The sequence below is a fragment of the Condylura cristata genome, unplaced genomic scaffold, assembly GCF_000260355.1.
Source record: "Condylura cristata isolate star-nosed mole 26May11 unplaced genomic scaffold, ConCri1.0 scaffold00008, whole genome shotgun sequence".
Classification (NCBI taxonomy): Eukaryota; Metazoa; Chordata; class Mammalia; order Eulipotyphla; family Talpidae; genus Condylura; species Condylura cristata.
Window position 1 is genome coordinate 38,080,544 of NW_004567109.1, and position 16,442 is coordinate 38,096,985.

General features: G+C 37.5%; 1 protein-coding gene across 1 annotated transcript in view; it reads left to right on the forward strand.

Moving 5' to 3' along the window:
* The window catches only part of AK4 (adenylate kinase 4), a 61,588-nt gene extending 53,543 nt beyond the window's left edge, over positions 1-8,045 (forward strand). The window contains exons 4-7 of the mRNA XM_004679078.2: positions 438-610; positions 2,784-2,902; positions 4,031-4,188; positions 4,766-8,045. Coding sequence (XP_004679135.1) covers positions 438-610; positions 2,784-2,902; positions 4,031-4,145 — 407 coding nt within the window. The 3' untranslated portion in view covers positions 4,146-4,188; positions 4,766-8,045. The remainder of the gene's footprint in view (positions 1-437; positions 611-2,783; positions 2,903-4,030; positions 4,189-4,765) is intronic.
* Positions 8,046-16,442: the final 8,397 nt, after the last annotated feature.

Sequence of the window (16,442 nt, forward strand, 5' to 3'; positions counted from 1 at the left end):
GTCCTTTTGGGAAGATATGCAACCTAATCTATATTCCTTTTTTAATAAGCAACTTTAAAAGTTTGATACTTAGGGCCATTGGGTAATTTTCCTTATTGTAGAAATTGGAAAATAAACTACTAGAAAAATTAAAGGAAAAAAATACAGTTAAATCTTAATTTAGATTCAACAACTTTTAAAATTTAGTTTGTGGAATTGCTGTAACTCCCCTAAATGCCTGCTCTCATTTCTGTACTTAACATGACCCACACTGGCACCGGGCCACAGACTACATATTGATTTTGATTAAAGTTCCTTTCTAGGTGGTATAGGTGCAGATTTTATATTTCTGTCATTGAAAATATTTCAGTGACTAACTATAACTGAGAACTGTTTTGCATTTGTGTGTTAAAGTGTATATGTATATGTACTTCTTCTTCTTCTTTTTTTCCATCTAGGTTTTCCTAGGACTTTAGTTCAGGCTGAAACCCTGGATAAAATCTGTGACCTGGATCTAGTGATCATTTTGAACATTCCATTTGAAACACTCAAAGATCGTCTCAGCCGGCGCTGGATTCACCCTCCCAGTGGAAGAGTATATAATCTGGACTTCAACCCACCTCATGTGCATGTAAGAATCTACAAAGTGCTTCCACAGATTGACAGGAGAGGCTAACATTTCCATTGGAATGTGGGTGAAGTATATTAGTAGGCTGTTAAAAAGAACAAACTTCCAAAGTTAACAAATACTTCAAAAAATTTCTCATTCACTAGGGGTCAAGGAATGTAAATTAAAGGTATTGTTAGTGGGGGTTCAAGAAGAAAGGGAACTCTTGACTTTAGGCATATACAAAGTATTGAGAGTTTGTAAACAGTAGTTTACATTGAATCTTTAAATATATACTAAATTGAATTCACTTGGGAGTATATGCTATGGGAATGAAAACTAGGAAGAAACAAAGCCAATTCTGAAAAACAAAATGGACACTCACATAGAAGTGGTACTTAAATAAATTTAGAGAACAGTCACATTTGGAATATTATGCAGCCAGTAAAATGAATAACACGTGGAGAGGAGTCTAGGTGTTACTGAATGAGAAAAGCAAATGGAAAAATGTCCCATTTTTGTGAAAAAGTGACCATTATTCTTTATATGTATATTTAAGTGTGGTCTCTAGCATGTAAGAACAAGGATAAAGACAAGAAGGATATATATCCTCAGGTGGCAAGGTGTTTGGAACTGGGAATCTTACTAAAGTGCTGGTGTCAAATTGGGGTCATGTGAGTAGTGGGAGTCAGGAGGTGTAGGGACTAGGGACAGAATAAAAGGGTTGCCTTTAGAAGTTTAAAATATTATACATTCTTTCTGGTAAAGACATGAGTTAGTTCAGTTTGGTCAATCTTATCTCTGGTTGTTAGGTAGTAGATATATACTTGTGTCTTTTGGGGTTGATGTTTCTGAAATAGGTTAAACTTGAATTAAACAGTTAGTTAATTAAACAGTTAGTTTAATTAACAGTTTTTCCTGCAGAAAATTACTTCAAGAGAGTAAGAATGTCTTCCCAGCTCCTGGGTATCTTTAGGGCCTGTCAAATTCCACCATATTTTACTCATTTGGTCTAAGCATTAGTCTCCTTATTGAAATCTTTTTGAAAATGCAAGTAGTTCAAGAATGTCTTTATTGGATACCTTTTTCTTTTCTATCTCAAGAGAGCAGTTACAGGGGGTGGGAAAGAAAAGAGCATTATGAAAATGCAGATGGGAACATTCGAGTTTCACATATTGATCTGCTCTTAAGACTTCATAACATTGGAGAAGCTTTAATACTGAAATGCTTTCCAAAGACTTGGCATCTCTAAAAGAATTGCAATGCTATTTAAAAGAGCTCAAAGTCTGGGCCAGCTTTTATAGCCCCTGGGGCGCAGCCCAGGAAGCAGTTGTTGGAGTTGTTGGTGTTCTGTTCTGGAAACCACTCCTGAGCTTTGCAGGTATGAGTAAAACAAAAGAGATACCTTTTCCTGTCTCCTTTTATTGTGTCAGGTTAATAGCCAGTAACACAGTTAGAGGCTACCCAGTAATGCATATGTGTAAATTATATATAGAAACCCCTGAGCTGCAGTGATTTTAGTGCATTTCTGATTTATAGTCAGTTTCTGATTATTCAGTTGAATTGCTTGAAACTTTGACAGATTGACCACCTCCCTGGTTGGATAATAGCCATGGCATGGGAGACAATTCTTATGTGTCCATTTTACTATTTTCAAACAGATATGACTATCGGGAGGTTAAAACATACTGAACATCAGGGTTTATTTTATTTTATTTAAAAAATGTTTAGATCTCAAGTACCAGTTATTTCTTTAAAATATTTTGTTATTTTCTATATTAAGAGCTCAAGCTTTAGAAAAAGAGATTATCTTAAAGGACCAGAGTGACCTTGTCTCAAGGTTGTTGGGTTATTTTGTACATATTTAATTTCTTTTTAACCTTTTTAAAAGGCAACTTGTGGAAATAATCTTTTTAATTTAAATCTAATTGAATAGTGGTTTTACCACTTAAAAAATAAATTTACTTAATTTGTCATTTATCAACAGGGACATGTTTAGAAAGATTTGAGAAGTTAATAAAATGTCAGCTCTTTTAAAATAAGGTTGACCTACAGTTAATAGTGCTCTTTCTTTTTTGATGACCTGACCATTACCATTGTCACCCAGGCTTAATTGATCACGTGGTAGGAATCATAGGTGAATCTAAGGCAGTTTTAACCTTTGGAATGTCCTAACGAATTTCTCTGGTATTTGTAGGGCATTGATGACATCACCGGTGAACCATTAATTCAGCAGGAAGATGATAAACCTGAAGCAGTTGCTGCCAGATTAAGACAGTACAAGGATGTGGCAAAGCCAGTCATTGAATTATACAAGTGAGCATGTATATCTTCACGGCAGATGGCTAGCTAGAACGGGATGGCACTTTGTGGGAGGTTTTTTCAAAGATCTAGTACACCTCTCCAGAAATCAGATTAAATGTTAGAATTGTTGTATGTGGGAGACAAGTCCAGTATTTTAATACTGAAGCTCTTATAGCATAAGGGATAAAACCAGAGCATCTCTGCTTGGTTGTAAAGTGCATCTTCATTTTTTTAAAAATTTTTATTAAATTATGGAAGTAATGGTCTACATATTGACACCTGCTGATGTAAATATATCTGGTTTAGATAAAAGACTAAAGGGGCTTTTGTCTTTCACATGTCTGAAGGGAGTTTAACAAAAGAAAGTATAACAAAAGAAAGTATAGACCACAGAATGCAAACTCAGTTGTCTGCAAGGGCTAATCAGCTATCAGGAATGAGTGTCAAACCTGGTGGGGAATGTCACAAGCTGGGCAGGTGAGTGATAGTTGGTCTAGACAGTTCCTGTGTTGCTCTAGGCAATTATCACCACAGGACCACAGGCCTAGTGTGGCCAGTGACTCCTGTTATTAAAGAAGTAAAAATCTGACTCTTCATGTGTGAAAAAAATTGCAATTTTTATATTAGCAACAAATTAAAAAATGTTAACTGCATGCAAGCCAAGCAAAGCTTGTTTATGACTACATGCAGACAACAGTTTACAACCTCCATCCACTGTGATCTCATGCAGTAGCCCTTAACTATCTAGTTAGTCAGATGTTCACAGATAATAGTGCCGTGTTCCATGACCTATTGTTGGAAGTGATAGAGTTTTAGAGTGTCAAGGTTTGTTAGTGGTTGACCTATCATAAATTTATGTTGTGGCCGATTTCTAATTGTTCTTATAATGTTATTTCTTTTAAAGGGGAGAAGAAAAAGTGTCTCCATGGCAAGCTGGCCAGAACTGCAAAAAGCTCGGGCCTTTTTTAGGTTTAGCTGGTAGGGGTGTTGACACCATTTGAAGGGGCTGTGCTGGCCTCTTAGCATTGTGTGATACAGATCACTACACCATGTTGCACCACACCCAGCATCTTTGTTGGCCCTAGTTCCATGTTAAAAGGAAACCTAAATTGCTTTTGTTTATTGGGCTTTATTTTTCAGGAGCCGAGGAGTGCTCCACCAGTTTTCTGGTACAGAGACCAACAAAATCTGGCCGTATGTTTACACACTTTTCTCAAACAAGATCACGCCTATTCAGTCCAAAGAAGCATACTGAGCCTGTCCATTGGAAGAACCAGGAAGATGCCATTCACTCAACTGTACGTGTAGTATCGGTGCCATGTCCCAATTAGAAGCTATCAATAGCTGCAATAGAGTGCAGTGATTTTTTTCTAGTTTAAATGGTGACCTGATATGAAAACTAATGAGTAGAAAGAGTTGATGAAGAAACTCTTCTCTTCTTTCAAAAGAAGGACACCTACACACATTTAAGATTTCTCTGCATGTGTGTTCAGCCCTTCATAGGAAAGCAACACTTGGCTGGATTTCAAACAACATATAACCCAAGCTGTAGCTGTCACCAAGGCATGCTTTTATCTATGTTGGGGTACCTGATTCCCCCCATTTTCCAAAGGCTATTGAACCTCAGCAACAGAAAGCTGAGAGTCCCAAGGCTGTTGCTTGGGCCTGTTCCAGTTTCTCATTATGTGTCCCCTTGGTGACCATGAGATTGAAGTCAGTTACTTCAGTGGTCGCTTCTCTGGCTATGAATGGCTGTGTCCACATTCATCTTTTCTGTATCCACAGTCCACAGAATCTCCTTTTATACATCCTGGAATGAAAAAATTTGGCTTGTAGACTGTATTTTTTTTTAAAACCTGTTTTTTCTCCCTCTAGGCTATTAAATAATGTAGTTATTGCTGAAAGAAGTTAAGAACTAAGGGGAGATATGGAATCTCTTCATGCACCAGAAACTGAGCTCTCTGGAGGGTCTCATCTTAACTGCTGGTCTGATGTGTGGTCGACGCTTTTCGTTTTTTTTTTTTTTTTTGTGGAAAAATAAAATTCTCAATGTTTTTGGTCATCCTCAAAAAAAAAAAGGAAAATTGTTACCTATACAAATATTAAAATGTCATATTTTAGACATAGAAGTAACAAGACTGAATGGAATTACTGGAGTGAAAAGATAGTTGTGCTTTCTACTCAAGAAAAAATATTTTGAAAATGCTGCTAACTATTGATGCTGAAAATGTTTATCACCTGTGAGTGACCCAAACATATTAGGGAATAGGGCCTGTGGGGTAGGGGAAATACTGTACTAACTGTGCTATGTCTGAGTATGACAGCTTTACAATTATTGGAAAATAAGATTCTTTTATCTATTCCAAAGATGCTTTCTACAGGGTGGTCATTATGTCTAAAAATTGAGATAATACTATTTGGTCACTCATTGTTATAATTATCAATAAACACTTTACTAAGAGCTTACCTAAATTCCAGACTTGGTGGCCACCTCACATAATTTTGCTTTCCTCTGGGACAGACAATGAAATTTATTCCAGTTGCCTTAAAAATATATATTCCTCTTCGTGCATCCTGACTGTCCCCAGGAAGAATTCTTTGCTCTTCCTGGAAGTAACTTCTGCCTAACCCTACATATTGGGTGAGAAAAGGAAGCTGATTTCAGTATTTTAGTGATGATGAAACACTTCTGTTTTTGAAGTTGTGCTAGTGAATCCCCAGTCAGCTCACTGGCATATGTATTCTGTACCAAATGCATTTTCCTTACAGATACTGCCCCAAATCTTGCCAGTTCTTCCTCCTTTGCCCTGCCCTTGAATGTTCTTTGACTACGTTAGTGAAAACATATAGAACATTCTCCTCTTTATCCTCTTAATCACAGCAAAATAAGATGTTTACTGTTTAGTCTTAGGCAGTTGAAATGCCCAGTCAGTTGATGACAGATCAGTGTATGGTGCTGACTTGACTTCTGAGAACTTCACAGCAGTCCTGCTTGAGTGCTAGTTGATAGGGATAGATTGAAAATCAGGTGTGTGGACACAGCTCAGGTTTTTTAGGGAGCTGGGTATAATGCTAGGAGAACACACAATTTAGAATAGCACTGTTAGGGAGACAGTTTCCATAAGCTAGGAATGTAGCAAGCTGAGGTTATGTCTGCATGATTTGAAAGGCAAAAAGGATATGGTTTTGGGGGGAAAATCTTCAGACCTCTTGGTTCTGCAGATGCTACACTTAATCACTGCCTTTTGGAATTCTGAGGGTGAGGTATGGGAAATGGCCTGATTCCAAGTCCCTGGCTAACCTCTTCATTCTTTCCTTTCTTCTCCCTTCCAGCAAAATAGTTATAGCCAACGCCAGTCACTCAGCATGTCTCATCAGTTTGCTGTTAGCCAGTACTTTGATACCAATAAAAAACAAAACACCTTTCCTGTTATCGTTGAGGATGATGCTTGTGTCATTTTCAGTGGCTTAGAAAAATCTATTTCAGGTTTTCCTCAACAAACTCCATTTTCTCTTCAATGATTTTGTTTTCTAGAAAAATTCTGATAAAAGTAAAACTAAAGGGATCTTTCATTTCTTCTAGAGCCCACGTTTCCTTCACTTAGTTATACAATGAAAATCATTTGGGTGATCTCTTAGTTTCCAGTCTGTCCTCACATTCTATGATTGTTGCCAGCTCTGAATTCATTTTGTTTTCCATTATCCTAGCAGGAGTCCCACTAACTTAGAACTCAAAACCATAGCTGTCTTTAATACCCTGTAACACAATATAGACTTAAAACCAGCACTATTCATTGGACGCTGACTAAATGATGTGCAGTTTTAGAACAGTTATAAGCATTTATTCTTTCAAACATCCTTTGAGATTGGCATGATTCCATATTTATAAACAAAGAAGGCTGGGTCAGAAACTAGAGCTTCTTGCCCAGGCGCCTGCTGCCAGTCAGCAGGGGAACCAGGATTAGCCTGACTCTTCAAGCTGTGTTTGTCTGCACGTTAACCCTCTGTGTCCTGTGCCAGGCAAGGTGCTTGCTTGTTTATCTGAGTGGCCTCACATGGAAAATAGCTGAGTTCACTGTGGTAACATCCAGCCCTGTGTGAGACTCCCTTTTCCCTTTGCATAAGCAAAAGAAGTTGCTAGAGGAGCATCTGAGCCCTTGATCCTCCTCCATAGCTATATTTTAAAATAAACTGAAAGTTCTCAAAGTACACTGGGCTTGGATTCAGAGTCATTGGTGGCGGAAGTAAGCTCTTCTCTCGGTGCACATGGTATTGCATCTGGAAAGGACATTCCCCCTTGAGTTCCACCAACTGGGGTGCTCACACATAGGCCAGAGCTCATGAGAACTTTCCAAGCACTATTCAATTTTTGCCCCCTGAGATCAGAACAGTTTGCTCCCTCTCTCCCACTTCCCAACATAATAAAAGGCTCATGAGTTGGTCCTCTGTAATAAGTGAACAAATGAGATTAAGCACCTAATCGAGGGTAAACTGTGACTTTTGCCCTGTCTCCCTAAATGAGTGCCAGTTCACGCCTGTCCACCAGGTGATGGGGGGCACTGCCGTGGTGACCATACAGTTCTGGCTACAAGTGAGGGAGATTGGCTTCCTGCCTGATCCTCTTTCCCAAGTGTATACTCCTCTCTCCCCATATTGCAAGAGTCATTCTAATGAGCTCCTGTCTCTTGCATTGGGAGGGAAGGTAAAACATAAGAATAGTCATGGGTCAGGGGAGTTTTTGGAGGTGCGGTAAATTCTTCTGCCATGTTATAAAATATGTTGACACAGGACAACTTTAAATAGAAAGACACTTGGGTAAACCCACAGATAGGGATTTTATAAAATTTGTTTTCATGGAAACCTGAGTTCAATATTAGTAACTTTACTGGTGCTTCAGGTTGAGCACATTACATGCATTGTCTAATTAAATCCTGAATTAGCCTATGTAATAGTATCTCAGTGATCTATCTTCTTTGTATTTAAAAGCTGAAATAATCCCATTTACTTAAACTTTTGTTTTCATGTACAATCAGGCATTAATCAGGATATTCAAAAGGGCCTTTGCTATACCTTTTCTTAGTTGAATTCCCCACTCCACACTCTGTTAACAGGAAAGACCATGCATTTACTCCCTCCCCCCCACCCAACCTTCACTGAACAGGAAATGGGCACTCAGGGAAGCAGGTCCCCAATGTAGGTTGTAGTTAACACATTGACTATATAGAGGCCAGAGTCTCTGTCCTCAGGCTGGGTGATGGGATCTCAGGAGGCATTTCATATCTACCTGATGAATTTCATGTATTGTCTTTCATTGAATCAACACCATCCTTTGTTGTTAGAGTTAATTTTGCCAGAAAGGTCATTCGCAAGGCAGAATTGTGTTTATAGTGTGAAGTGCTTTTTCTCTGATCCCCTCTATATGTAATCGTTCTTTTATCCACTTGGTGTCTCAAAAAAGTAACATACTTTTTTTTAAAAAAATATATAGGAATGTAGTCTGGTTGTAAATTATCATCCCTTTCCTTATATAACTGACCCAGTCTGGTTTCCAGATGAGAAATGTGCAAAGCCCAGATGTTGGGGAGCCATGAACCCCACATTTTAACACTGAAGAAAAATCTGTTTCCTGCATCTGTTGAGAAATAAATACAGTTGTTCATATATGCCATACCTTATCTTTTAACAAATAGTAGGATTCTTTGCCAAAATAAATATCATCTAAATACTTAAGGGAACTCCTGAATTTGAAGAGTGTGTGAGAGAGAGAGAGAAAGAGAAAATGAAGAGAGAAATATTTTTGAAAGGGAGAAAAGTACTGTATGCATGGAAATACATTCCTTCCTTGGTAATAACTAGGGCACACAATGTCATTCTTGAAATAAAAGGTTTCTTGCTTAAAACTTTTCAAAGGAGCGGTACACTCATTGAAGATTCTCCTAAGGTCTGATGTGTGTATGATTTGATTTTAAAAAACCTTCATTTAAAATTTTTGGCTGGAAGTTTAGAAACATACCAAATAAAAGCAAACTTCTTTTGGTATCTAATTTAGAGAAGAGTGAACAGAAGAAATAAAAACAATCTAGGTTCCAGGGAGTCAGGGTTTAAAGTGATTTTCTAGTTTTATGAGAATTTGTACTACTGATTTTTTATATTGTTGAGATGAACAGATCTTGGGAAATGTTGAGTTACAATGGCATTTCACTGTGATCCCTTTCAAGCTCATATCTGATCTACCTGATGACAACTTGTCTCTGGTTTACTGTCCTGTGAAGTGTCAGCTCTTCCTTCCCAGAATTGTGTGTTCACAATGAGTCAGTGCTTTTCTTTACTGTGAAAGCTGTCAGTCATCTTGATTTTGGTGTATACACTTAATTCAAAGTATCTAAACCTGTAGTCTAATCTGGTATGTGTTTTCCTTTTAAGTTTTTCATCGATTATTTTATCTTGCTTGAAGATTGATTCATACTTTTTAATTTGATGGAAATAAAATCTTTTTCTGCTTCTAACTAGTGAGTTCATTTAACATTGTATTTTTTTTTTTTACTCTTGACAAATATACATCCTTACAGATACTGCCATTTATGACTCTCTGCAACCATTACACTGTCAATGGTTTATCTCCAACACACAGCTGGACGTGGTTGGGGGGGGGAAGAGAGAACATAGTACTGTTCTCGATTAGAGGACAGTTGGTGTCAGAGCAAGATATAAATTTATTTTTGCACAGCAGAACCTTGGTATAGGCCGAAGAAGATTCACCAGAGGCAGAGTGGGGAGCAGAACAGGTGGATCTAGTGAAAAGTGCTGCTGAGGGGAGCAGCAGGCAAGACAGGAGAGGTCAGCTCTCCATGTGGGTCAGCTCCCTGGCCAGGAACCTAACTCAAACCCAGGCATGTTGTTGTGATGCTAAGATTTAACCCCGCGGACTAGGGAAGCTGCCCCAATTCTTAACTATTAGATCATGTTGCCACATTTTATGTACCCCAAATTCCTAACTTATCCAGCATTATATTCATCACAAATTTTTATGGACATTCTTTAATGTTCTTGAAACATGAGCAGATTTGCTTCCTATTTTTCAGATTAAGAGTATGAATCTACCTATCCTTGTCAGGGGTTAATCAGCTGAGGTAGGAACTCTGGCAGGCCCATCTGGTGAGAGCTAAAGTAATGAAGGAAAAACTTCTGCAGGAGAAACCCCCTGCTGAAAGGTGACCTGGATGTGACAGTGATTTGGTGGATAATATTGAAGTTTCTGTAGGATTTTGCATCTCTGCCCTGCTCGTTTTGTGTTTAGGCATAGGCTTTGCTTTTATGAAAATGTGAGCAGAAATGGAGTGTGCTGCTTTTGAGCAGAAGCCTTTCGAGTCAAGGTCTGGTTACAATCCTCTTCCTCCTACAGTGAGACTAAGAGTGTCTTCCTGTGTTTCTTCCAACCTGAATCCTAAAATGAAGATACAGAGCAGGAATGCAGCCAGCCCATGGGATGAGTAATACGCATGAAAAATAAATCTTTGTTTGTATAAGCCACTAAAGGTTGGTACCACAACACAATATAGCCCAAGTTGAATTTCAGAAATGGGTCCAAGACTAGTATATCATATCCAATTATTGCTTTGTTTCTCTTACCGAGCACAATTAGGGTCTGGAAATGTAAAGATGAATAATACCCAGCTCTTGCCCTTGACTTCTTCCCAGTCTTGAGGGGGTGGACATATGATTAGATAACTCCACACATAGTGGTTGGAATTAATCACTGGATTTTATTTGAGAGAACGCAAAGGGAATGACTTGTCTCAGCAAGGCAAAGCTAATATTTGAGCTGAGCAATGCCGGAAAGAGGGAGGGCCAGCAGGGGGGATGGTATGTGGGCAGATTTGTGAGCATATGTGCCCAGTGAAGGCCAGATGGAGGGCTGGAGTAAGAGAGATAAATTTGAGTTGTACTGGAAAGTTGTACTGATCTTGTATTTGTTTTTGCTAGATGGTAGAGGGTCTGCTAGAAAGTCGCTCATCCGATAGGCATTATAAAATTGTGATTTAGGTCTAAACTCAAGATGTGGTAGCAGAGCACAAGGAAGTATGATTGGATTATAAGAGAAGTAAAGTTGAATGCCTCCAGGGGAGAAGTCCGGAACAGAAACCCATGTAAGGGGAATAAGTGAGCAGTAGTAATGGCAACAGCAGTGTACATTGCCTTTTCTAAAAGGGGATTGTTCCACTCTGGCCCATTGTTAGTACAATAGCAGGCCGACCCAGTGTTATCCAGTCACCCAGTTCATTAAGCCAGACATCTATGCTTTTACTTGAAATACTATTTTTAAGTGTTAGTGATTTAAATTTAAAAAACATTGTACAAGTCAAACAGCATGTCCTTTTACCCACATAAGCAGGGAAACAGAATACTACAAACTCAAACTCATTTCATTTAAGTGGGGAAATAAATATCTGAATGGGCTATAGAGCCATGTGGACATGGAGAATTGGGAAGAATTACTTGGAAAAAAGAGAGGTTCCAAAGAGTCTATATTAGCTGTTGTTGCATTGGGCAACACCACACTGATAAACGGGAGTTGTGGAGCAGGCTACATAATGCAGGATGCTGCTCAAGAGCAAGATCCTGGCCTTTTTATTGGTAAACTAGTAATACAGCATTAATCATATGAGGAAGCAGAAGAAGGGATCAGTAGAAGAAGCAGGAAGGGTGGAACTGTACTTCTCATGTGCTGATAGCTTGGTGTCATAGATCAATCCCTAACTCCCCAGTCAGAATTTCAATCCTATCAATAAAGCATTCCACTGGTCAGCTTCTGGGGTCCCTTCTTATATATCAGTCAACAGCCCCCAACGTCCCTCCTCCACTGCGTTCCCAGTAATACCTCGTGATGTATAAGTCAAGAATAAGTGTATGTATGTGTTATTAGCCCCCTGGGTGTTCCTGGTCATACCTTTTGATGCATACCCTTCCCAGAGTGATCCAGCTTTATGCTCTTAATTGATTTGAAAGGTACCTCTTAGGGTTGGGCTCCTATGACTTGGCAATTCTGACCTTGCTTTAGGAATATGGAACTGTAGGTAACAAAATGGAGGCTGGATAGGCCGCTTCAGCAGACCCACAGCTGTAGAAATACTAAGAAGAGCCATGCTGGATTAGACCACTCATTGTAGAAGAAATGAAGGAACAGAAAAGAACAAAGGTTTAAATGATTAAGTACTGGGGAGGGTACAGCTACTGGGAGATAACAAGTGATCTTGGAAGAAGGAAGCATCTCTTGGAAATTTGGTGACAAAGACAGAAAAATGAAGAAATCGGTGAATATTAAAGGCCTTATAGGAATTAGAATTTGGTGAAATCTAAAACACTGAAACTATCATCCTCTCTACAGCCCTAAAGATGGTATTCCTTAAAGAAATTGCACTTCACTGTACCAACTGGAGAGGGCACTATTAAGCTGAAAAACTAGCAAATTGCTTAAATCCTTCAAACTCCAACTGCAGAAATACTTAGTCTAGAAAAATCCAAGGTCATAAACAGAAAAAGGCAACATCCACACAAAGTTAATATTTAAAGGGAATAAATTGAGAATCAAATTTCTTTAGCTGATGAAAACACTCAAGAACCAACCTCAACATAGAAAAAAAGCTAATAAAACTCTCTAATATAACCCAAATACTGTGAAACAAGCAACAGCAGATATGAAAGAGCACTAAAAATTGGAAATTCACAAATCTGGAAAGGAGTAGACACAAAACAATTTTTTTTAAGATTTTTTTTTTAATTTATGCATACATGAACTGGGATGTAGGCCAGAGGTACAGAGTTTGTGTGTGTGTGTGTGTGTGTGTGTGTGTGTGAGAGAGAGAGAGAGAGAGAGAGAGAGAGAGGATTCACCAGAGACAGAGTGGGGAACAAAACAGGCAGATCTACTGAAATACAATGATGAGGGAAGCAAGAAAGGCAGGAGAGGTCTGCTGCGCCATATGGGTTAGCTTCCTGGCAGAGGATTGAACTTATGCTATAGTGGCTGGTAATAACTTGAGAGTGCTGAGACTTTAACTCCTGTGCCACCAGGGAGGCCCTAAAACAAAAATATTAAAGTAAAAATTGACTGAACACAAAGTAAAGAAAAAGGATCCCTTAAATTTACAGGATCCATGGAGGGGGATAGTTTCAAAAAAGCATACAAAGGAGGCATAGAAAAGTGAAGAGAATTAAAAAAGCGAAAAACTCAAAAATAAAATAATAGCTACAGGATAGAGACAATGAAGACAAAACACACCTATAACTGAATGTTCTAAAGAAGAACAATAAAATAATAAATCAAACTGGCATTTAAAGTTAATCTAATAAAAACTTACAAAAAATAAATCCTAAACTTACTATCAAAAGAATACACTGGATCTGCATTTTGACTATAAGTGTCAACTTTAAAATATAGTTTATTATGTCCAAAAAAAACATTGGGCATCCAGGCTAAAACTTGAAGTGATCTTCAACATATAAACCAACACAAGCCCGCGATCTTTTCAGAGAAAGGAAGTATGAACCAAGCATTTAAGCATTTTATATTTTGACAAGCCTCAATTATCACATAGATAGAGCAAAACTATGTCTTCAGGTGTTACTACCAGAGGTAGTAGTCTTTCCCTGGCACCTGGCAACCAACCTATTTACTTCCTGTTTGTACATTTGGCTATTACACATATTTCATATAACTGAAATCATGGAAGTGTTCCTTGGTAACTGAGCATACTGTTTCGATGGCTCTATTTGTGTTTCAGCACTTAATTGAATTTGGTATAGGGTAATACAGATTAATCTTGTACTTTGCTTTACCAGGCTGGAATTAGCATTCCTATCTCCAAAGTTTTCTTTTAGTGGAGGTGGTATTTGGAAACCACTAAGATCTTGGCACCAATGTGTTCATCTTGATTGTGGCTCTTTGACAGAGCTAAGAAATAAATATTTTTTAAATTATAAATTCAAACTGGTATTTCTTTTTTTTTTTTTAATTTATTTATTTATGCATACAAAACTCAGGTACAGGCCAGAGGTGCAGGGGTGATGAGAAGATTTGCCAGAGTCAGAATGGGGAGCAGAACAGGCAGATCAACAAATTACACTGCTAAGGGAGGCAGCAGGCAAGACCGGAGAGGTCAGCTGTACCATGTGGGTCACCTCCAGGATGGGGGATTGAACTCTCACTGAATTGAATGCGGCTAGCTTTCTGTGCTGTGTCCTAACCCATTGCACCACCAGGGAGAGCCCCAAACTGGTATTTCTAATTCAATTTTCAACAGTATGGAGCTTTTTTCATATTCTTTTTTATAGTTTTTTTCTTGTAAGAAGTATCTTGAGTCCTATTAGCATTAACATTTATTTATTTTCTTTATCTAGGTGTGACTCCCAGAGCCATGTAAATCAACTTATTGTGGTGTTTGGAAACTAGGAAGGTTTTCTTTTAAAAAAAAAGGCCTGTTCACTAGGGCACTTACTGGTCTAAGTAAGTAATCTAAGTAATCTAATGCAAATAGATTTGCATTTTGGTGAGAGCCCCTTATCTTTTTGAAAAGCAGTACAGATGACTTACTGGCAGTTGGTTACTGACTTTTGTCTGTTACTTTTATAATCTGCTAAGGAATTCTTTTATTAATATTTGCTATAAAATTGATTGTGTTGGGTCTTCCCTGTATAATACCAATACATAAAAATAATTTCCCCTGTTTTTCCCTTCTTAATTGTAATTAATTTCTTTTATCTGACATCATGGGCTAATCTTTCCAACACACTGTTAAGTACTGAAAGTATTGCCATCCTTATCTTGTTCCTGAGAATAGAAAAAAATGGTTTCTCATGTTTCTTCTTTAAGAATTCTTAACTGTTCCATTTCATAAGTTAACTGTCTTTTTCACTGTTTTTTTCCTAAGAAGTTTTAATTCCATTAAAATATTTCTTTATAGGTGAGTTTGGCCTTTTCAAATCTAGAGAAAAACAAATATTGAGAATTTAATTCATTTATATTAATTCCCTACTTTAATATGTACATATGGCCATTGAAATTTCCTCTGAATATTATAATAATGTCTCACAAATTCAGAAATGTAACATTTTTCATTATAATACAAAAATTCTTTAGTTTTGTATTTCTTTTTCAATATAAAGGCTAATATTTTTTCTTTTAAATTTCTATATGGAAGGGCTTATGATTTTATTTTTAAAATAAAAAAAAAGATATGTATTTGTTTATGCATACAAGAACTGAGGTACAGGCCAGAGGTAGAGGGTGGTGAGAGGATTCACTAGAGACAGAGTGGGGGAGCGAAACAGGCAGATTACTGAAATTCACTGCTGATGGGAGCAGCGGGCAGGACATGAGACGACAGCTGCCACGCCATGTGGGTCACCTCCCTGTCCAGGGATGGAAGTCACCCGCTGCAGATAGCTTCATAATGCTGTGCTTAACCCCTTGCACGACCAGAGAGGCCTGGACTTTTGACTTTAAACTGTTTATTTTCTGGGATGCTGCTATGATCAAAATATTTTTTGTATGATTTCTAATTCATGGAACTTTTGCGGACTTTTTGGCCAGGTTTTGTGACTCTATGAAAAGAGGGTATATTCTTTACTATTGTTTGTCTGCATTTAAGTAATGGGCAACTACAAAATAATTAAATCATTAGTTCCATTAACTAGTACATCTAAGAAAAATGAAATTGTTAATTGGAAAATAATACATTGCAGTGTATTATATTAGATATGTTTGTTTAACTTTGCTTACTATAAATCTGTATTTGTCAGACTCCTAAGACAGAATGTACCAGTTGATCAAAGTGGAAAGTGGAAGAAAATTACAGCTCTGACAATTACTTTGGCTTTTTTTATAACCTCTGCCACTTAGTCCTTAGTTGTATTTTTTCTGTAGTCAAAAAGAATTTGAAGAGGTTTGTGAGGCATTTCTTCCCCCCCCCCTCATTTTTTAAGACATAGAAATATAGCTTTAATGATGAAAAATAGATTGGGATATAAATTAATAATAGCCTCATTTCCCAAATGTTGCCACTGTTGATAGCTTGGTACTATCTTCTCAATTTCTTTGTGTATATATACATTTTTCTTACATATACTTATTCCTTATGGATTGATACCCATTCTTTGTTGGCATATCAGATTAGAGTCTCTCTTCCTAAATATTTTTAGTAGCTTCACAGTCAACCATCTTGTGAACAAATCAATTATTCTTCTATAATTGGATTCTTAACTTTTTTGTTAAGTGGAATCTGTACTTTTGATCTTAATAAGAATGTAATTTGATATGTAATATTAGTACAGGAAAATATAAAATGGTGCCCTTACTTCTTGCCCTGGAATGTGAACTCTATTAATATTTTGGTACCCAATTATCTGGCTGTCTTCTTTTTTGTCAAAAAAAAAAAAAAGATCGTTTACTAATTAATAGACTTGTTAAAAAGAGCTCAAATATACTATTAACAGTAGTGCTATGAAAGAGACTCCCAAACTTATTTTGTACCAAAGAATGTCTTGCATAAGATGA